The following is a 23,828-nucleotide window of genomic DNA, read 5'->3' as shown; positions in this document are numbered from 1 at the left end:
AATTTAGAAGAAACTTGGTCTGGTTCTTGTCTTGGGTGGGGAGCACCACCCAACAAAGTTTCCTCATGTGATGGTCCTGATGGGCTGCATCTTTGACCATTAATCTTGGGTTTCTCGCCCCAATATTGATAATCTCCATCCTGAGATGGGATTATCAATAATTGTGTTCTTTTGTTTTAATGTTGCAAGTTGTTCAAAGCTGTGAAAGTTAGTTGGTTAGGCTTACTTCAGGCTGGCTGGCGCCAGGGTATCCTGGACAGATTTATGACGTGGTTCTGGGCCCCTTTGTGGAATTTGGCTCTTTGGTTTCAACCAAATGTTCTGATCGAATCTTCCATTTGTCTGATTCGCTCTGATACCCTACACTGACGAAGGAGGACCGTCTGGCCCGCGCTGCGCTATGGCCTTTGATCGATCAGGCGCGTAAAGCAGGAAAGAAAGCGTACTTTCGTGGACCGTTCGGTTACATTGAAGGAAAACGCATCGACTCAACATGATTATTCAAGTGAACTGATTAAGGGTAGATTGGTACGAGATAAGACTGTTTTGGAGACGCACTAGGTTGTGAGGTTCGTTCTAGGTTTGTGGTCATACAACCTGGTGAAACTTCTCTTTCTCATACAAGTGTTTGCACTTTTCCTTACATTTTGCACTTTTCTTTTTTTATTATGTCTGCCATTTTCTTTAATGTCATTGAATGTTAGGGGCATTCAGAATAAGGTTAAAAGAAAAGCCATGTTCTTATTTTGTAAAAGTAATGGTTCTCATTGTATTTTTCTACAAGAAACACACTCTGTTTTAACGGATACTGCTTTTTGGTCTAGTCAGTGGGGAGATAAGTTGTTATTTAGCCATGGTTCCTCCCATTCTGCAGGTACTGCAATTTTATTTAATAACTGTCCAGGGAAAGTAATTTCTTCTAGAACTGATCTAAGTGGACACTTGTTAGCGGTTGTTTTAGATATTGAACATATCTTTTTCATTTTGGTTAATGTATATGGCCACAATAATTCTAAACTGAACCAAAATGTATTTAAAGAGATCTCTTCTGTAATCTCTGATTTAAAGAGAACATATCCTACAGATAGTATTGTTGTAGGTGGAGATTTTAATGTTGTACCGGACAAGACATATGATAGATATCCTCCCAAAAGCTTAACCTCTCAACCAAATCCTTTAGTCTCACACTTTTGCATTAGTCATAAATTGATAGATGCTTGGAGACATCTCAATCCTAATCTTAGGCAGTTCTCTTGGTTAAGACCTAATGCCTCCAGCAAATCAAGAATTGATTATTGGCTTATTTCAGGTAATTTAATGTTATTTGTTAAAGACTGCACCATTTCTGCAGCACCTTTGACAGACTTTCAGACAGTAATTCAGATTTACTTAATAATGAAAGATTCTGTAATAAAGTTAAGGATTTAATTTTGGAAATTAAGAACAGCACTAACTTTAATTCTTATAAAGCCAGATGGGAATTCCTCAAATTTAAAATTCGTGAATTTTCTATTAGTTACAGCAAAGTACTTGCCAAAGTAAGGAGGCAACAGGAATATAATATTATTTCTGAAATTAACAAATGTTGTAATGATAGTGTATTGAATGATACTGAAAAAAGCAAAATGGTCTCTCTGCAATTAGTACTGGACAATCTTTACATTAAGAAAGCCAAAGGTGCATTTATACGCTCTAAGGCCAAATGGATAGAAGAGGGTGAAAAAAGTACTTCTTACTTTTGCAGATTAGAAAAAAGACGTCAATCACGTAACTCAATTCGTTCACTAATGATAAATGGTGTTGAATGTACAGAGCCTACTTTAATAAGTAAGAGAATCTATGAGTTTTACAATGACTTGTACTCTTCCAACTTCTCCCCAATAGAGTCTAACAATTTCTTTGATAAAATAATAAATTTTATTCCCCACATTGACAGTGATTGGAAAGATATTGAAGAACTTGACTGGCGGTTCAAAACCTAAAATTAAACAAATCTCCGGGTCCTGATGGCCTCACAGCTAATTTTTACACATTTTTTTGGAACGATATTAGATTATTATTATTTAATGCTTTTGTTGAATCCATTGAAGATGGGTCTTTAGGCCCCACTATGAATCAAGGTTTGATTACATTAATATTAATCCCTAAACCAGATAAAGGCATGAGATGTATGGATAATTTTCGGCCAATCACATTGCTCAATAACGATTATAAAATTTTCACACATATATATGTTAATAGATTAAAAGTGGGCATTAATAATTTAATTAACGAATCACAATCAGGCTTTCTTAAAGGAAGATCTATTCATAATAATATAAGGTTGGTGATGGATTTGGTGGAGTACAGTCACTTGATAGAGGATGATGGATTCATTTTATTTTTAGATTTCAAAAAGGCCTTTGATATGATAGAGCACGCTTTTCTGTTTAAATCCTTAGAACTTTTCAGTTTTGGTGAACAGTTTATTAGTGTTATAAAAATGATTTACAGAGATATGAATAGTTCAGTTTCCCTCCCTTTTGGTACCACACAAAGATTTCAGACTGGCCGTGGAATAAGGCAAGGATGCCCATTATCCCCTCTCTTATTTATTTTAGCTGTAGATATGTTATCCACGATGGTTAGGCATGATTTATCGGTAAAGAAATTAAACGTATTTGGGAAAACCTTAGCAATCAGTCAGCTAGCAGATGACACTAGTTTATTTTTACAAAACAAAGACCAAATCCCTCTGGCTATTTCTCTAATCAATTCCTTCTGTAAAGCTTCAGGCCTCCAACTCAATTTAAATAAATGTGAGCTTTTGGCCCTACACCCCATTCAAGATTTGTCCTTGTATAATATTCCAGTTAAAGAGACAGTGAAATATCTAGGCATTTCTATTTCTAAAGATTTGAAGATCAGTATGAAAGAAAATTTTGAAAATAAAATACAAAAAGCCAATGGTATTTTGAATTGCTGGTTGCAGAGAGACATATCAATTTTCGGGAGGATTCTTCTAACCAAAGTTGAATACTTATCTAGACTGATTTATCCAGCTTTTGCTGTAGCTCCGTCTTCAGTTATTATAAAAACAAGCAATCAAAAAATGTATGACTTTATTTGGAGGCACAAAACTCATTATATTAGGAAATCTGATATTATTAAAATGTATGAAGAAGGTGGTCTTAATGTAATTGAATTTGACAGTATGAATACTATGCTAAAAATTAAGTGGCTTCAAATGTTTTTAGGTAATACTGAGAGCTTCTGGTATGCTGTACCTTCAGCTTTGTTTTGTAAATTGGGTGGTATCTGCTTTTTCTCAAATGTGACTTTGATTTACTTAAAATTCCAGTGAAGCTATCAGCATTCCACCAACAAGTCTTATTATGTTGGAAATTGGCGCGCACACACAATTTCACACCTCACAATTCTCCGATATGGAATAATAAATATATTCTGCATAGAAACAAATCTTTATTTTTTGAGGAATGGGTAAATAGAAATATTTGGTCAGTATTGGATTTAATGGATGAGAGTGGTAATATGTTAGACTATAATTCATTCACTTTAAAACACGGATTTACCTGTCATCCAAAGCAATTCTTTACTGTTATTAATGCAATACCTTCAGGTATAAAAATGTTAATGAGATGTTACCTTTCCTATTCCAAAATTACTGCTGTCCTTCCATCGTTATATGTTGGTGATTTTGAAATTTTGAGAATAAACTCTGCACTAACAAATATTTAAGACAGCATATCATCCAATCAAGCTACCCTGGTCAAATATTAAGAAATAATTTAAATCACACATTTGATAAAAATACTGTTAAATATTTCAGAATAGCCCATCTAAAGTTTCCTATTCTCCCCAAGATAAAAGAAATGCAGTTTAAAATATTAAATGATATATATCCCTCCAATATGTTTCTTCATTTAAAATTTAATTTTGAAAATATTCCTTGTTATCTATGCAAACATTTATATGAAGATACGGAACATATATTTTTTACATGTAATTTGTCTCAGTCCTTTTGGAAAGCTTGGCAGGACTGGTTGGTAGAGAAGCATGTGGTTGCTGATAGTTTCACTCTGTCCTTACAAGATGTAATGTACGGAATAACCAAAGAGTGCTCGGTTTTGTATGATCTGATTAATAATATTATGTTATTAGCAAAATACTTTATACACAAATGTCGATACTATAAATCTCTCCCCTTGTTTATTGTGTTTAAAAATGATCTAAAATACTTCTCAGATGCCCTTAGTAAAATGAAAGAACCAAAGGCAGTAAAACTGTTTAATCTATTTGTATTATATATGTAACGCCAAGCCAGCAGAGGGAGCCCTCACCCCAGTACTGCCTGCATGCTCCCTCTGCTGCTTCTACTGTCACTTCCTGTTTGGCAGTATATAAGGACTCACCATGTGCTTGCATGTTGCGAAGTATTGCCAGTTAAACCTGCCTTACCGAGCGTTGTAAACTTTACTCTGTTGGATTACCTGTTGCTGTTTTGCTTTGTTTATGGATTTCTGAGTTTACGGATCACCCCTGTTTGGATTGTTTGCTTGTGTGGACTGATTACAAGGTTTGACCTATTTCTGCCTCTGACCATCGCTCTCTGGATTACCCCCATTGTTACGTTTGTTATACTGGACTGTTTCTCTCGTTATCTGACCCACTGCCTGCTTTTACTCACTGCCTGCTTGGATTACGGTTCATTGTGTATGTTTGCTGTTGTTTTAATAAACATCCGCTTTTGGATTCCACCTCTGCGTCTTCGTTACAGAATACTTCGCCTACCAAGAATCCAGCGGAAACGTTCAGCCAACATGAACCCAACAGTATCTCGTCTCCTCTGCCTTCGTCAAGGGGACAAGGCTATAGAGGAGTATGTAGAGGAATTTTGTGGACTGTGTTACCTTGTTGATTTTAATGACGTGGCACTGAAGGACATTTTTCGGGTGGGTTTAAACGATCCCATTCGTTCATGGCTACCTGGGGGAAAGATTCATTGGTCACTAGAGAAATATATTGATCATGCCCTACTCCTAAGCGGATCATCATACACTGTTGGGATTGCGGACGAGGGACCCCGCAATCCCGCAGTAACCACCACACCACAGCCTGTTCAAGCCACATCCACCAAGCCAAAGCCTGTTCACGTCATGCCTGCAAAGCCAAAGCCTGCTCACGTCACGTTTCCTGCTCCAGGGCCTGCTCACGCCATGCCTGCCGCTCCAGGGCCTGCTCACGCCATTCCTGCCCGTCCGGAGTCTGCACCTGTCATGGCTACCCTCCTACAACCAGCTCACAAGATGGCTGCTATCTCCAAGCCAGTCCACAAGATGGCCGCCTTCCCAGAGCCAATCCACAAGATGGCCGCCTTTCCCAAGCCACGCAGAGCCCACGCTCCCAAGCCACGCAGAGCCCACGCTCCCAAGCCACGCAGAGCCCACGCTCCCAAGCCACGCAGAGCCCACGCTCCCAAGCCACGCAGAGCCCACGCTCCCAAGCCACGCAGAGCCCACGCTCCCAAGCCACGCAGAGCCCACGCTCCCAAGCCACGCAGAGCCCACGCTCCCAAGCCACGCAGAGCCCACATTCACAAGCCACAAGCCCATAACATCAGCACCCACAAGGTCAACAGACACCCCACTAGCTACTGTGCTGCCTGTAATGGCCGTAGCCATCCTCAGTATGTGGGCAGCATACTGTGCTCCAGAGGCCTCTTCTGTCCAAAAGTCTGCTCCCGAGGCCTCACCGGTCCACGAGTCTGCCCCGGAGGCCTCGCCTGTCTACGAAACCGCTCCAGAAGCTTCGTCTGTCTACGAGACCGCTTCAGAAGCTTCGTCTGTCCACGAGTCTGCTCCAGAAGCTTCGTCTGCCCACGAGTCTACTCCCGAAGCTTCATCTGTCCACGAGTCTGCTCAAGAAGCCTTGTCTATCCACGAGTCTGCTCCCAAGGCCTCGTCTATCCACGAGTCTATACCAGAAGCCTCTCTTGTCCAAGAGTTTGCGCCAATACCTCCTGAGGTGTCAGCATGCGCTGTAGAACCTCCTAAGGAGGTGGCGTCCATTAATGAACTCACTGCCTCGTCTGTCCACGAGTCTACGTCAGAGGCCTCTTCTGCCCAAGCATCTGCGCCCATGCCCCCAGAGGTGTCAGCGCTAGCTGTAGATCCTCCTATGGGAGCGGCGTCCTATCATGAACTCTCTGCCCACCATGTCACAGTCACAAAGGCCTATTATGAACTCTCTGCCCGCCATGTCGCTATCAAGAAGGCCAAAGAAATCATTCATGTGCACACCGCTTTGCCTGCCCTGCAATGGCTCCCTGTTACGCCTGCTCTGCCTGCCTTGCTATGGCCCCCTGTTCTGTCTGCTCTGCCTGCGTCGCCATGGCTCCCAGCCCTACCTGCTCTGCCTGCCCCACCATGGTTCCCTACTCTGCCATTGTGCCACGGCCCTGGCCTTCCAGTGCTTCACTGTCTGCCACTGCACCACGGCCCAGGACCTCCAGGGTTCTACTGTCTGCCACAGCCCCACGGCCCAGGTCCTCCAGTGCTTCACTGTCTGCCACTGCTCCATGGTCCAGGTCCTCCTGTGCTTCACTGTCTGTCCCTGCTCCACGATCCAGACCCACCTGCTCTACATGGACCTGGCCCTCCGTCCCACCCCCTGTTTTGCCTCTGTTCCCCCACCCACCTGGACTGTTGTTTGAGCGCCAGGAGTCGCTCCTAGGGGGGGGGATTCTGTAACGCCAAGCCAGCAGAGGGAGCCCTCACCCCAGTACTGCCTGCATGCTCCCTCTGCTGCTTCTACTGTCACTTCCTGTTTGGCAGTATATAAGGACTCACCATGTGCTTGCATGTTGCGAAGTATTGCCAGTTAAACCTGCCTTACCGAGCGTTGTAAACTTTACTCTGTTGGATTACCTGTTGCTGTTTTGCTTTGTTTATGGATTTCTGAGTTTACGGATCACCCCTGTTTGGATTGTTTGCTTGTGTGGACTGATTACAAGGTTTGACCTATTTCTGCCTCTGACCATCGCTCTCTGGATTACCCCCATTGTTACGTTTGTTATACTGGACTGTTTCTCTCGTTATCTGACCCACTGCCTGCTTTTACTCACTGCCTGCTTGGATTACGGTTCATTGTGTATGTTTGCTGTTGTTTTAATAAACATCCGCTTTTGGATTCCACCTCTGCGTCTTCGTTACAATATAATTTGTTGTAATTATATTTTCTTTATTATTTTCGTTTAGTCTTTGTTTCGTACTTGTATTTTTGATTTTCTTTCCTCTTTCTTGGAATATTTGGTTATATATTTTATTAGGAATCTAATATGATTCTATTGTGTTGAGCCTTCCATACCAAATTTCTTTTTGTACATGTATCAATGCCTTTTGTTGTATTCGGATTTTGTACTCAATAAAAAAAAAAAAAAAAAAGGTAACGGAGGGAGGGGAATAACAGCGAGCTCATCAGTTGTTTCCTAAAAATAAACATTGTTCACGAGTCCCGCAGCTCGAGTCCGAGTCGAGTCTGAAGTCTTTTGAGGACGAGTCTGAAGTCGAGTCTGAAGTCACTGTGTGTGCGACTTAAGTCGCACTCGCGTCCGAGTCTCAAACTCGAGTCCCCATCACTGCTGGGACTAAATACAAAACTCATCTAATCCACTTTTACAGTCCATCATGTTAATGCTTATGCTACTTTAAATCAAATATTCCAACCTCACGCTTTATTGATAGGCTGGTTTTCCAGCCCAGTGGAAAATTAATTGAAAACTACCATCTGTTTGGTGACACTACTGACAGAGAAATTAGTATTTTATTAGAATCTTTAAAATTTCTACGATTTTACCTGAGACCATCAGTATTCCGCGGTCCTACCAGAGTACTTCCATCTGCTTTGTACCTGATTTCACTTTCCACCTTCCAGTAAAGATGCCTCACGCATATCCGTTCCTGAGCCCCGATCAGAAGAAAGAGCTGAGCGATATTGCTCAGAGGATCGTCGCTCCAGGAAAGGGAATTCTTGCAGCTGATGAGTCCACAGGTACAAACACCTGAACACTCTCTTATATGCTTTCAGAATGAGAGTTGAATTCTATCCTTATTCCCCGGCTTTTATTTTACCACACGGTCATGTTAGGCAGTGTAGCAAAGCGCTTCCAGAGCATCAATGCTGAGAACACCGAGGAGAACAGAAGGCTATACCGTCAGCTGCTTTTCACCGCCGACGACCGCATCCTGCCCTGCATTGGTGGAGTCATCCTTTTCCATGAGACGCTCTATCAGAAGACAGATGACGGCAAGCTTTTCTCTCAGCTGATTAAGGAGAGAGGCATGGTGGTCGGAATCAAGGTGGACAAGGGTGTTGTACCTCTGGCCGGCACCAACGGAGAGACGACCACACAGGGTATGGACACCTTTCGTCATTTTATTTTAAACTTTGATTTATGAGTTTGATTCTCTTGTTTCACTAATGTTCACTTGTGTCCACCTCAGGTCTGGACGGGCTGTACGAGCGCTGCGCTCAGTATAAAAAAGACGGCGCTGACTTTGCTAAATGGCGCTGCGTGTTGAAGATCAGCCCCACTACTCCATCCCATCTTGCTATTATTGAGAATGCCAATGTGCTCGCCCGCTATGCCAGCATCTGCCAGATGGTGAGCCGCTTTACAGCTCTGCTTTTGGACATCGAGTGCTGACACTAGGAACATAATTCAGTCGGTCACAAAACATCCATACCATGCAGCTGTGCAGTCAATTTTCCATCAGTTTCAAGCCTTGAATTTAGATCATTACTCAAAAGTAGATAATCAAAATTATGTGACCAAACTGGATGTTAAAGTAAAAACGCTTTACAACAAGTACAAAATTGAACGTCATTCATATTAGCATGAACTGCACAGGCCCAAAAATATGACTGACATGACATGAATTATTAAATAATCAGTAAACATGATGTAACAGTAGTTCATCAGTTAGCGCTAATGTAAATACTGCTAATGCAGCGGTGTTCACTGCTACAAGGCCATCTATCGATGTGAATCAACCTAAATGTGCACGTTTTAGAGAGAACAGAAAACACTGACTGTCTTGACTGTTGTCACTGTCATCTCAGTTTTCTGTAACTAGTATAAGTAATTGAATGTAAATTACAATGCTACTAGTTTTAGAGTTGAGTGGTCTACACAAAAATGAACTACCTTACCTGTTGAACCCTTAACATCATACTCTCGTGTTTTTGTTTTTTCTGGACGCACAGGTAGTGATTCTCCCGTTGTCTTAAACCAAGTGCTTACCGTTGTCTAATTTGTAGCTCTTCACATTGCCAAACAACACCAGCATTTCCACAGAGGCATAACTTGAGAAGGACTTGTTGACATAAGCAAGACAATATATTGAACGTTTTTGCCCTGTCTTTTGCATGGCTATATTTATATTTTGTTGCATTTGTAATTCTTGTTTTTTTGTCACTGCTGTCTGTGACCTTTTTAGAAAACAGACTTAATGTTTTCACATGCACGTGCTGTCACGCGATTCACTTATATTCTTTGCCGCTGTTTCCACCAGCATGGCATCGTGCCCATTGTGGAGCCTGAGATCCTGCCTGATGGTGACCACGATCTGAAGAGATGCCAGTATGTGACGGAGAAGGTCCTGGCGGCTGTGTACAAGGCTCTGTCAGACCACCACGTGTACCTGGAGGGAACGCTGCTGAAACCCAACATGGTGACCGCCGGCCACTCCTGCTCCCACAAGTACTCCCCTCAGGAAATTGCCATGGCAACCGTCACCGCGCTGCGTCGCACCGTTCCGCCTGCTGTTCCCGGTAGGTCCGCTCCGCTATCGCTGCCTTGCAATGAATCCGCTTTCGTAGGGCACTTCTTTGGAATATTGAAGGGTCGTCCCAAGTCGAAATGCTCAGAACTAGCCACTGCAAAGGGCCCTTCAGAATGAAGGGTAAACCCGATGGACACTTAACTCTCATGATTCTTTGCACAGGTTTAATTGTGGGGCAAACGGCGACTCTGTAATCCGCTCAGAAAGATGTCACAGAAGTGTGTTTGTAACTGTTTTTAGTCCCCTACACCCACATCACTCATCAGAGCTCTCATATTGGAGGGTAAACCCGAAACTGAATTGAATATATATTATGCATGTGAATCATACATTTCATGACAATACAGTCTGACACTGATTCTCTTGGACAGCAGTACAATATTTGTCGATACATCATGCTGACACAGTTATGATTTGATTAGATTCAGTGGTCTGTGAATAGTATGTTGATCTTCTGATATTGTGCACTGTAAAAATGCTGCTTCAATTAAAAATAGCGACTTAAAACGTGAAGAGACCATTTAAATATCGAAGTAAATGTATCATTTTAAGTCTAATTTTTTAGGTTGAAAAAAACTCATTATTACTTACTCTAATGTTCAGATTTAAGTTGTGATGAGCTTATCACAGCATTTTTTTTTTTTTTTACTATTCATCTATACATCTATTTTAACTCACAAATGCAACTAAAATATAACACATATATAACTGAACTCTTGGAAAATTGCAAATCCTGCCATCCATAATACACTTACATTTTTTAAAAAGATGAAAAAATAATCAGCTCATCATTGGCTTGAGCAATGAAACAATGGACAGAATTGAAATTGAAAGAATTGACAACATTCCAGAAAGTCTTTGTTTTCTGTTCTCTCCAAAATGTGCACGTTTACTATCATCATTTGGGCATACAAAATATGGTGGGGAAAAACAGAAAAATGAATATTAAAAATGTCTATGGAAAACATATCTGTGGAAAAAAAGACACATCTAAAGTAATATTTGATGAGTCATGTTCAGTCATGCTCAGCTCTGACATCTTTTTCTAGTATATTTTATAGATATGTAAGAATTTTTTTGTACACATTACGTTGATACATTGTGTAGTTCAACATTTGACCGATGCATCAATTCATATCGATGTATCATTACACCCCGACTATATGTAAGAATGGTGTTATGTGCAATTTACACATTATTATCCGAACTAAAGCTTTATCTATCTAAATGGCTTATTGTGTGTAAAGTTGCACATTTTAAACTGCAGTACAGTGATCACAACACTTTACCATCTTTTCTCCCCAAAGGCATCACCTTTCTGTCCGGAGGCCAGAGCGAAGAGGAGGCCTCGATCAATCTGAGCGCCATTAACCAGTGTCCCCTAAGCAAACCCTGGGCCCTCACCTTCTCTTACGGCCGTGCCCTGCAGGCCTCCGCTCTCAAAGCCTGGGGAGGCAAGAAGGAGAATGGCAAGGCCTGCCAGGAGGAATTCGTCAAGAGAGCCATAGTACGTAAACAGCCTCACAAAGACGTTGAAAAGTGGATTAGATGAACAGTGGCCAATGAACAGTTCCACAAATGATTCTGGCCTGGTAACATTATAAAGTATGACAGAGCAGCTGTCAAATATCCCCACCTTCTCTTCGAGCTATGCTCTACGTAATGCCATTAACAATCAGTGTAGTTAGTTTCATCTTTTACTCATGTTTAACATCCCACTTCAAATATGTTTATACAGGTAACTTTTTTAGTAATTTTGGTTCCACAAGTGTTTTCCCTGTTTCCTGTAAGGATTTTAAAAAGTCTTCAAGAAAGAGTTAGAAGCCATGAACCAACCTAACTATGGGGTGAATCCCAACATTACAAACTTTAATTTGAAGCAAGAAGTATTTGAAATCCAAAACAGATGAAGGTAGTATGGGAAAGAAGCTTTAATGAGGGAAAGATCCCATGAAGCATCGCAAATGACATAAGTAAAATTATGTATTAACTGTAACTATACAGAACAGTATATTTTCCATTTATTCCAAAATATGCAGATGCACACAAATGATGTAAATTGCAGTGCTTCATGGGAGGGGACAGCAGCTAAAGGTCTTTTGGTGTGATTTGTTTGTTTTGATTCCTGAATGAAGTTGTTGGTTGGCTGGTTGGGTGAGGTTGTTTTTCACCAGTAATTTTTAATGTTAAACATAAGTATTTTGAAAATAAGTATATATATATATATATATATATATATGTACTGTATATATCAGAGGTTGCGCTAGACTTTGACATTGTCCGTCATTTTGACAGACAGGGTCGTAAAAATTCTGTTATAATATATTATTTTAAGTCATATTTTAATTAGAATAACACACTTAATTGCTTTTATTTTTGTTCACATTTTCATTTTTAATCATGAACCTGTGGGACAAGAGCACAGTGTTTAAAAATAAAATACGCTAGGACTGCGTAAACAAAATAAGTAAATACATATATAAAAAAATCGATTTCTCGATTTTAATAGATTCTCATTTTAATGAAACAATATCGATTCTTAAATCCCAGTCGATCTTTTTGTCTGTGGTGTTTTAAGTTGGCGAATGAACAGTACATAGCAATATACATAGCATTACTTCCAATAAATAGCAATAGGCTTTGTGTTACTTCTGATAAGAAACAACATCTCAGATTTCAAATTCTGTCCATTTCATTATGAAATTCAAGCAATAAAAACCATATTGGCACTCTTTAATAGGCTTCTGTGTACTCACCTGTGCGTAATCAAACGCATAGAAAAACATTTGTGGCAGTTTAATTTTTGTTCTGGATCCCCTGCTCTGCTGCCACACCGGAGCACACTCGCCACCAACTGGACAAGCGTGGGAATTACAGCTACAATTACAATAGATAACCCTCAGTGTAATCTGCCAAAATGCTGGACGGTCTTCAGATTATTCCGTCACTGATAAAAAAAAATTCCATCAATTACGGACAATATTTGGTTAACGTGACCTCTGATTATATAGATATATGAAATAATGTAATAACCTCATACTGTAGCTCACACGAGATCATATTTAAAGGTTTTAAATTAGTGTTTAACATCAATTCCTTTATGAAGAAAGCGAATGGAATTTTAACCTCTGGAACCCAGCTGATGCGCTCTACCTCAGAGATATTCTGACTGACTGTAATTTTGATCAGTCACACAGACCTTCATCTTTCAGTAGGAACACAGTGATGTGTTGCACAACAGTAGACGTTTCTGTTCCTGTATGTTACTAATCTCATGTGTGAATTTCCTCTACAGAACAACAGTGCAGCATGTGTCGGTAAATACGTCTCCAAAGGAGACACCGGAGCAGCGGCGGGAGAGTCTCTGTTCGTGGCCAACCATGCTTACTAAGGAAACACAACTGAGCACATTTCCACTGGCTCATCCGGCTGTTTTCAGTGTGATGAATCATTTCTGTGAGCCACACCCACTGTTACTTCTGTATTCATTTTTCCACTGTCATTTGACAATGATGTCAAAGTAAATATGTGTCATCCAGAAAATCATCCAGTCTACCCCCGTTTCATGTCGTCATTCAACTGATCGGTCTAAATTTGCATCTACAAGCCTTACAGCTTGTATCTGCTGTTTTCTTTTTCGCTAGATATTTTGCAAAAGAATAAAGAACCAATCCACCAAACAAATGGTCTCTGTATCAATATAACTAGTGAATAGCAAAATAGCAAATGTATTAGTTTTATTCATTTTTTTTAACTAAGTTTAATGATTTTATGAATTATTCTATTAATATTCTATATTTATTATAAATATTATATAGTATTTTAAAATATGTACACATCTTTGTAGTATTTGTTCTGCTGCCTTTTAATGTTTGATTTTAAAAAGTACACACACACACATATATATCTATATATATATATATATACAGGTGCATCTCAAAAAATTAGAATTAGAATTTTTTTAAATTTTAATTATTAGAGCTTACAGCTCATGAAATTCAAAAATCCAGTATCTCAAAATATTAGAATATTTACATTTGAGTTTCATTAAATGTCCATCCCTACATTATAAATTCAGGGTATCTCTTGTTCTTTGAAAACACAATAATGGGGAAGACTGCTGACTTGGCAGTGGTCCAGAAGAAAATCATTGACACCCTCCACAAACAGGGTAAGTCTCAGAAGGTCATTACTGAAGGGGGTGGCTGTTTACAGAGTGCTGTGTCAAAGCATGTTAAATGCAAAGTTGACTGGAAGGAAGAAATTCGGTAGAAAAAGGTGCACATGCAACAGAGATGACCGTAAGCTTGAGAAAACTGTCCAGCAAAGCCAATTGAAACACTTGGGAGAGCTTCACAAAGAGTAAAATGAAGCTGGAGTTTGCGCATCAAGAGTCACCACGCTCAGACGTCTTCAGGAAAAGGGCTACCAAGCCACTTCTGAAACAGAAACAACGTCAGAAGCATCTAACCTGGGCTAAGGAGAAAATGAACTGGACTGTTGTTCGGTGCTCCAAAGTCCTCTTTTCAGATAAAAGTAAATTTTGCATTTCATGTTGAAATCATGATCCCAGTGTCTGGAGGAAGACTGGAGAGACACAGAATCCAAGCTGCTTGAAGTCCAGTGTGAAGTTTCTGAAGTTTCTAGATTTGGGGTGTCGTGACATCTGGTGTTGGTCCACTGTTTTATCAAGTCCAAAGTCAATGCAGCCGTCTACCGGGAGATTTTGGAGCACTTTATGCTTCAATCTGCTGACAAGCTTTATAGAGATGCTGATTTCCTTTTCCAGCAGGACTTTAGCACTTGCCCACAGTCCAAAAACCACTTCCAGGTGGTTTGCTGACAGGTGATATTACTGTGCTTGATTGGCCAACAAACAAGCCTGACCTGAACCCCATTGAGAATCTATGGGATATTTTCAAGAGAAAGATGAGAAACAGTCGATCCAACAATATACAGACGATCTAAAGGCTCAATAGTGCCTCAGCAGTGCCACAGGCTGATCACTTCCACGCCACACTTCACTGATGCTGTAATTTGTGCTAGGAGCAAGTAATTTGCTGTAATTTGTGCTGCCGACCAAGTATTAAATGCATAAATGAACATACTTTAAAGAACTTGAACTTTTCTGTTTTTTGCAAATCAGTTTTTTTGATTGATCTTAGGAAATATTAATAAATTACTAAATAAAAATAATTTACTAAAATATTAGTAAATGATCTAATTTTCAGCAGTAAGAAAAATTTTAAAGCTTATTGTTTTGTAGAACATCACAATTATATATGATATGAGAACAGTAGAGCCTGTAGATGCCTGTACCTGTTTTTTATTAAAAAAAATAATAATTATATTTTCAGAATGACATTTTTTTTTCTTAAACATAGTCAGTGGGGTAAAACACCCTCAGGGAACAATGGGCAATTATTTTAGTTACTCTGTTCTAAACATCAAATCCTTTGTTTTTCCATAAAATTAATTCTAAGTAGAATGGTTGAATAAAAATATTTTGATTTTTTATTAAAAATGACCTCAAGTTAGCATCAGGTAACTAGTTAGCTAGCCAGTAGGCATTAGCTAAAAAAAATATATATAGATTTTTTAAAAATCTATTAACATGAAAATTCTGGACATGTTTTATACTTTGTTTACAATTTTATGTCATTGTCACTAAAACTACAATAACTTTTCTGAACACATTTAATTTTTGTGTCACAAAATTACACAGTACTTAATGTGGGCATTTTCTCCCACTCTACCTTATTATGGTAATGATGGTATTTCATTTAAAAGATAAAAAAAGTAAAATGTCAAAGCACATTATTATAATGAGATCTGGGGATTAAAATGTCATGACAATAATCAATTTGAAAAATGGGGACAAAAAAAAAACATATTGGTTCTAATTGGTCCTTGTTTATGGAGTGAACATGACCCAAACATTTCTTGACAGGCTTTGTGAGAAGTGAGCTTTCAGTTCTTCATTTTTTCAGGTTTGTATTTACAAGATAAAAATATTTAGCGAAGTCATATGACTTCCCATCTCACAAAATATTTTTAACTCTACTTCTACAAAATGATGAATAAAAAATGTGAATCAGATGTGTGTGTGTGTGTGTGTGTGTGTGGTTTTTTTTTTTTTTTTTTTTTTTTTTTTTTTACATTTTTATTACATTTTTTTGGTGTTGTAAATGTAATCATTACATATTTGATCATAATTATAGTAATTGTACAACAGTGTCGTATTTTTGTACATGCAACCTTGTTTTAGTGTAAATGAAAACAAATCATTCATTTCAAGAAATTTACCATCAGTACAGATGCTGCACCTATTGTATCCTCCATATTTTCTCACTGACAGCCCAGAAACTCTCAGCTTAAAGAAAGCTCTGAGTTTCTCACTCGTAATATGACATTGTGGTGGTGTTCAAATGCGTTTAACGCGTTTAACTTTAGATCTTTCCGATACATAATTTGAACATAAGGCCTTCCTGCTGCATAAGGTCTCTATACAAACACTGGTCACCAGTAACATCCACTGTAATGCAGTGGCATTTTTGAAATGGGTATGTTGCTCACAGTAAACAAATATTTCATCAGAATACACAACTAATTTTCCCCTCATAATGATGTAGTTATAGCATTTTCCAGTAGTGGCTAACTGTTTTTGGAAACCAGACAAAGGACTCTTTGGTGATTCACTCATGAGCTTTAATGTCTCAAATGCTTTTTTTTTTTTTAGCATTTAGTTCTTCAGAATTTCACTGTGCATTTCACACTTCTGTTTCCTATACCCGCTTAGCTCAGAGTAGCATGTGTGTGTGAGTCGGTTTAAAGTGACTGTAAGTGTGTGATGAGTGTCGTGAAGAGAATGATAAAATTAGAGACGAGTGAGAACTGAAATGTGGCAGAGCTAGTGCACGTAACGTTGCCGTCTGTGCCGTTGGACGAAAAGGTCACGAAGCCTATGGCGGCTCCTTCCACGTTCTCCGTGACCCAAGTGTGGAACTCAGAGACGCGTGAATACACCTCCGGGAAACCTTCTTTGGCGCAGCCTAGACTCGTCCCAAAACTGGTGATCCCAGCCTGGACCCACACAGAACCCTGTTTGCACTGTAACGGACCTCCAGAATCCCCCTGCAGAGGGAGGCAGAGAGCAGACAGAGAAACAGGACCCGTGACAACACAACTGCAGCGTCGTTTTAAAGGGGTCATCGGATGCCCATTTTCCACAAGTTGATATGATTCTTTAGGGTCTTAATGAAAAGTCTGTATCATACTTTGGTTCAAATTTCTCAATGGTCGTGTAAAACAACACATTTTTTAGCTTGTCAAAAACTTGCTAACTAGCATATTAAGAAAGGCTATTTGTAAAGATGCATAAAAAAGCCTTATACTCACCTCTGCTGTAGGTGAAGCTGCATCACTAATGATTCGCACAAACATTTATGTAGATTGGGGGGGCGTATTCCCTTAAAAAAAAAAGTAATCCATTGCATCTTCTGCTATGATCATTATTACCAGCAACAGAACACCTCAGTCACTTAGGAGCCATTCTTGTCTACAACCTTGCTCTGGTGTTGAAACAATGGCGTTCGGACCGTTCGCAGCTCACTCCGGACAGGACTACAGTGAGACGGCCCTGTCAGTCGACTACCGTGGGAGGGGCCTTGGTCGGTGTGACGTCACAGACAAAAGGCTGAGAATGGCTTGGTTTAAAAAAGGGGATTTATAGGGATTAAAAAATATCACAGGGTGGATTTTTATCATTATAGGGTGGTTTTGTACTCACACTGCCAACACACGTTTATGTTCAAACAACACGTAAAAGTAAATTCTGCATCCGATGACCCCTTTAAAGGAATAGTTCACACTTTTGGTTTTATTTAATGAGATTTAATTTGAGATTCTGAGAAAAAAATTCAACAATTGCAAGATATCCTCACAACTGTACAATATGAATTACAATCAAATGGGAAAAAGGTCAAAATTGCAAGTGCATTTGCAATTGTAAGTTTATAATTCACAACTAGGAGATACAGGGGTTGGACAGTGAAACTGAAACACCTGGGTTTAGACCACAATTAGTATGGTGTTTGGCCTCCTTTTGCAGCCAATACAGCATTATTTCATCTTGGGAATGACAAATACAAGTCCTGCACAGTAGCCAGAAGGATTTTGAGCCATTCCTTTCGCAGAACAGTGGCCAGGTCACTATGTGATGTTGGTGTATGAAAACATTTCCTGACTCGCTCCTCCAAAACACCCCAAAGTGGCTCAATAATATTCAGATCTGGTGACTGTGCAGGCCATGGGAGATGTTTAACTTTACTTTCATGTTCATCAAATCACTCTTGTCACCAGTCTTGCTGTGTGTATTGGTGCATTATCATCCTAATACACGGCACCACCTTCAGGGTACAATGTTTGAGCTATTGGGTGCACAAAGTCAACCTTCACACTCTGCTCTTATTGGTGGAATGTGCGATCAGTAAAGACTGGCCACCAGGCTGCAGAAATATAGCCATGAAACCTCCAACACTATATTGGCCAGTGTTTCAGTTTCATTGTCCAACCCCTGTATGCCTCTGCTGTACGCTAACATATAGCAATTCTGAATTCTTCTCAAAATTGCAAGAAAAAAGTCCAAAACTACTCTTTTTTTTTCTCTCTCTTTTTTTTTTTTTTGTGTGTAGTGGAAAAAAGCTTTCATAGTCAGCTTTCAACACACTGCACTCACCTGACAGATTCCTTTGTCTGCTCTCCCTGCACAAATCATCTGTTTTGTGATTGTAACACCACCTACTGGTTTATATTGGCAGGTGCACTGTGAGCTGCCCACTACCGGGATTTCCACCTCCTGAAGTGTCTGCGGGGCCGGCAAAGGTTCTGTCATCGCACAGAGACGCTGAGCATTAGTGTGACACTGACATGTTTAGCCAAATAAGGAAATGTAACAGCACTAACAGCACTAGCTCATCTCTTAGTAATCAGTGTGACCACAGCAAGTGGTGAGATTTTCTTCTTCTTCTTTTTTTGTTTTTTAGCAATGTTAGTGTGAAACAGGAACTCTATGTATGATATAAAAAAATTTACTACCTTTTTTCACAACACAGATGTAAGCTGATTTCTGTGAATGTGCAAGGCTTCAGATTTATTAGCCACTACAGCTAAATAACCAGAAGAGTAATAGTGCAGTAAATAGTAAAGGTGCTTGCACTACAAACTGATGTATTTATAACTACATCAATACATTAAAATAAAATAATAAGAAATACCAGTTTGTAAGATTAAGCACCATAACGCTGTTTTAACATAACAAGAAGGATGAAAATGGAAGCCATATTTGCATATGGCCGCACCAGCTCTAACATTAAACAGAAGAAACAAGAATCAGGTGTGATCCTAGGACTTTCATTTTAGGCATCTCATTTATTATAAAAAATTTTTTTAAAAAATATTTAATGGACAATAATTACAATTGTTAACAATTAATTGTTGTAATGGACTTAACCCTGCTTAGCTTCAGTGGCGACCAGTATTGGGCTACAGGGTGATATGGCTGCTGACATATCGTATAATATGTATTAGATTGAAAGAGAAATTTTCAAATGAAAATGGCAACATGATCGTTTAATAAAGTATGCATTTATATGTGCCTAATTTTTCGCTGGAGGAAACAGCTGTGGTGTGATGAGGGGTGAACACAGTGAAACATAGGTTACAGTAGATGAGGATCCAGTTGCTTCCCTGTGATATTTTATATGATTCATATGAAACGTAAAAGGGACCGAGGCGATCACGAATTTGTGTAGTTTATGGAGCTGATCGTAAAATTTTAGGGAGGCTGAGTAGTCATTTCAGGGGGTCTATAGCGGCTTAGCGACGCTCCAGCTGACCATAATTACAATATTTCTAAAGCTGTTGGTATGGATTTCCCAGAAAATTGCATGTTGTCATTGTTAATCTGTGCGTTTACATCATATCTGTAAATAAAGACAAGAAGGTCCGATGGAAGTGTGTTAAGCCTAAATTCTACATCAGTTTTTATGGCTTGAGGACATATTTTGCAGATAACCATTTTTCTTTGTTTTCCCTGCTGAAAAAGAAACAAAACAATAGAAACCATCACAGAATTTGTACTTTGTCTGGTACTTTGTCGCCTTCTATTAAATCCTAATGGAATATGTCTCAAACCACAATACAGGAAACCAGTTTTTAATGGTTTTAATGGTTAATAGTTGATGGTTGTAATAGTATTTGTAGTTTTTTTGTGTGGGTTTGTTTATTTAGGAGAGTTCTGGTGGCCTTAGTGACAGTGGCTCTGATAAGATGATCTCATGTAACCATGGCACAAAATAGCAGAACTCATGTAATTAGGAGAACAATATTCATCCCACTCATTTCTGTGTAAGTAACTTGCAAGTTGTGCATTTTAAGCTTTAAATCAACATTTGTTAAAATGAGTAAAATGCTAATATGGTTTATAAACGCTTTACTTTTTATTATAGTTCTGAATAGATGGTGAATAATAGGTGGCTTAATAAAGTATGTTTTGTTTTGTTTTCTTGATTTGGGGTGAAATGTGACCTGGCCAGACATGTTCTTACGTTTCCAGAGATTCAATGGTGTTCTCAGGCTATCGACGCCACATATATCAAAATATGAAATCAACTGGGTAATTTATTAATACTGAGTCATTTGTAGAGGTGTAACACGGGCTCGTGGGAAGCGTGTAAGATCCACTTGCGAGCTTTATTAAACAGATCGTAGTCAAGACAGGCAGGGTCGATATCCGAACAAGCAGTACATCCAGGGCAAAACAATAGCGTAATCCACAAAACAGGCAGAATGTCAAAAAACCAGAGTGAGCAGTCCAAAGTGACAAATGAACAGGGCTGTGAAACTTGGCAAAAACTATGGCAAAGAACTAGACAAAACTGTGGCAAAAACAAAGACAAAACTATGACAAAGAAACCAAAACCGAGGCAATAACAATACAGGGCAATGAGAACAGGAAAACGCTTGGTAGAGCCCGCTATAGCAAAACAATACTTCGCACTATCTGTTTGGTATTGGCCTCCTTTTATGGCCACCAAATAGGAAGTAACCAACAAGGCAGCAGAGGGAGCAGCAACGGTCAGTTCATGGGTAAGGGCTCCCTCTGCTGGCTTGGCGTTACAAGAGGTTAGAACTGTAGAAATGTTACCTTGTGCATTAAAACACCGATCAAATACATATCTTTAAGTTGTGAATTACTAGTTTTTGTCCACTCACGGTTTTTGCCGACGTTTCCCCAGCCTGTAGCCCAGCAGGACGTGGCGTTGTGAAAGACGCTCCCTTTGGACGCCAGGCAGACCGGACGTATGTATTGAGTGAAGGTCACAGGTTGGCTCAGTTTCATCAGGGAGATGTCATTATTGAAAAGTGTGTTGTTGTACTTTGGATGGACGGTGATGGACTGAATACCAACTCTCACTTCATTTGCGTTTGGGTTGGCAGCTGACGGGAACTGGGTTTGTCTTCCCAAGTACAGCGTCCAGCTGTCGAGGTTAGTACTGTTGTACAAATAGAGATAGAATAAACATTGGCTTAAGCTAGAAAGAAGTTTCTGTGAATTTGCTACAGGATATATGGAAACGCAGTGTAAAACTTAAAAGAACAGTTTGCCCAAAAACAAAAAATAAAAAAGCAGAAAAGGTACTCAACATCAGAGAAGGCCATCCAAGATGTAGATGAGTTTGTTTCTTCATCAGAACAGATTTGAAGAAAGCAATATTATGTATAGGGGACTCATATTTAAGCCAGATGCAATGGTTTGAAGTTAAAAACATTTTAATGATTAATGATTTGTTTCAGCTTTTGTCTTCTCAAGATGTGAACTGATGGACTGGAGTGGTGTGGATTACTTGTGGATTATTGTGATGTTTTTATCAGCTGTTTGGACTCTCATTCTGACGGCACCCATTCACTGCAGAGGATCCATTGGTGAGACAGTGATGGAATGACACATTTCTATAAATCTGATGAAGAAACAAGCTTGTCTTTATCCTGCATGGTCTGAAGGTAAGTAAGTGTTGAGCGAATTTTCATTTAGGGTTGTCATGAAGCAGCCCATCTTACGAGATGATGCAGTGAGCGGCCGTCACCACCCACTGGCTGTGGATCAGGGTTCCTCCACAGATGTGTCTGCTGTTGTAATGGACGCTGACCTGCCAGGGCCAGTTACCTGCAGGGGCTTCAGCGCCGCCCACTACACGTGTATTTAGAGGAGCTACTCCACAGTCTGTAGCCACTACAATATAGATTATAAATTAAAAAAAAAAAACAGTCTACCACAATGTACACCATATACACAATTTTCTCTATCGGTCAAGAAAGAAGCCTCTCATGTTCACCAAAGTTGGTCTAAAATTCAGTAAAATAACAGTAATATTGTAAAGTATCATTATAGCTGTTTTCTGTGAGAATATCTGTCCAAATGTAATGTGATGCACAGCTGAATTTTCAGCATCATTACTCCAGTCTTCAGTGTCACATGATCCTTCAGAAATCATTCTAATATACTGATTTACTGCTCAACAGGCATTTATTATTATTAGCCGTGTTGAAAACAGTTGTGCTACACAATATTTTTGTGAACACCGTCAGAAGAGACTTCTTCCACAAACATTTTAAAAATCATAATTATTCCAAATTTTGTCCGGTCATGTATTTTGTGCTGTTCTTGTGCATTTGAGCCTGCAGAGTAAAAGCAGACAATTTCAAACTTTGAAAAAATTTGCCTAATCGGGACTCGACCTGTAAGGAGGAACTACAAATGCCAATAATAACCTATGCAGTTTTTCCTTTTATGTAAATGTGTCCCGTTTAGATATTCTTACTGGAAAATAATAATAATAATTATTATTATTATAATTATTAAGAGAATTATTGATACACTTTTTTTTTAAATTAGCCCTATTTAAATAAAATATAATTGATATTCACATTTGACTCTGTAAACACATAATTATATACTCATAATTGCACTTACCTTCTGTAATGAAGATTATGGCTGTGAAGCTGAGCAGGATCACTGACAACCCCATGCTTGAAGTGAAAGAAGGAGAGCTGTCTTATGTCTTTCTCTCTCTCTAAATCACCTGGCTGACGTGTTTTCTTGGTCAGACACAAGTAGGATAATTGTTCACGTAATAAAACAGGTTAGACTCGTCTCATTCTTTCCTATGAATGAAAGTTTGCATAACACCAGTACAGCTCAAACACGACCTATATCCTTTACCCTATGTGAAAGAAAAATTCATTTTACTCATCTATGTGCTTATGGAATATTGTGTAAGGGTCTGCTTTATTTAAACCTGCTATAAGGATGACATAAGAGAAGTGTATTAGGGCCCTAAATATAAAGATTTGAATCTTGGGAGTATGACGTAGCAGAATGTATTTGTCTGACTCTTACTATGTGTGGAAAGTTACCGTTCAGGAGATGTAACCTTGAAGGCTAGGGAAGAGATATAAATTGGAGTGAGCCCTCCCTTCTGGGTCGCCCTCTGCAGTAACCTGTGTTTCTGTATGACTGTCTGACCTTCTTTGCAAAGAATAAATTCTAAAAGACATTTGACTGAGTTTGTCTCTTACTCTGGTGAGAGTCGGTTTTATTTTGCCACAACACCTATATGTAAACACGATTATTTTTTAAATATATTTTTAATATATTTATATTTTTTTAAACACAATTATTTATTTTTCCTTTGGTAAAAATCCTTTATTTCTGAGTAGCTTTTTAATACTCATTTAACAAAGTAAAAAAAACAAACAGAAACTGCCATTTCATTAATAAAATTACAGTTTTGACAAAATTACAGTTTGATTGGAAATTATTCTATGATATTCTGCATAATATATTTATTTTATATTAGATTTTTCCAATATAAAAGGTCATGCTCTTACTGACATTGTTGTCACCTTGGTAACCAAGTACTTTTT

General features: G+C 39.0%; 2 protein-coding genes across 3 annotated transcripts in view; one reads left to right on the top strand and one right to left on the bottom strand.

Moving 5' to 3' along the window:
• aldoab (aldolase a, fructose-bisphosphate, b) overlaps positions 1-13,388 on the top strand; it is a 29,070-nt gene extending 15,682 nt beyond the window's left edge. Inside the window, exons 2-7 of one of the 2 annotated variants that reach the window (XM_051124397.1) lie at positions 7,938-8,049; positions 8,146-8,412; positions 8,502-8,662; positions 9,573-9,831; positions 11,150-11,349; positions 13,138-13,388. In XM_051124397.1, the coding sequence (XP_050980354.1) occupies positions 7,938-8,049; positions 8,146-8,412; positions 8,502-8,662; positions 9,573-9,831; positions 11,150-11,349; positions 13,138-13,233 (1,095 nt within the window). In that variant the 3' untranslated portion in view covers positions 13,234-13,388. Of the gene's footprint in view, positions 1-7,932; positions 8,050-8,145; positions 8,413-8,501; positions 8,663-9,572; positions 9,832-11,149; positions 11,350-13,137 lie in introns of both variants that reach the window. The other variant, XM_051124398.1, reaches the window with a different exon arrangement.
• A 2,652-nt stretch (positions 13,389-16,040) lies between these two features.
• zgc:123217 (uncharacterized protein LOC641414 homolog) lies at positions 16,041-22,968 on the bottom strand. Its single transcript, XM_051123751.1, has 5 exons — positions 22,876-22,968; positions 21,963-22,134; positions 21,117-21,397; positions 18,580-18,728; positions 16,041-16,976 (listed from the first exon to the last, which is right to left on the bottom strand). The coding sequence occupies exons 1-5, from the start codon at positions 22,928-22,930 to the stop codon at positions 16,671-16,673; spliced, it is 963 nt and encodes a 320-aa protein (XP_050979708.1). The 5' UTR covers positions 22,931-22,968; the 3' UTR covers positions 16,041-16,670.
• Positions 22,969-23,828: the final 860 nt, after the last annotated feature.

Source organism: Labeo rohita, chromosome 12, assembly GCF_022985175.1.
Source record: "Labeo rohita strain BAU-BD-2019 chromosome 12, IGBB_LRoh.1.0, whole genome shotgun sequence".
NCBI lineage: Eukaryota > Metazoa > Chordata > Actinopteri > Cypriniformes > Cyprinidae > Labeo > Labeo rohita.
This window is presented reverse-complemented; position numbering and strand designations above follow the sequence as displayed.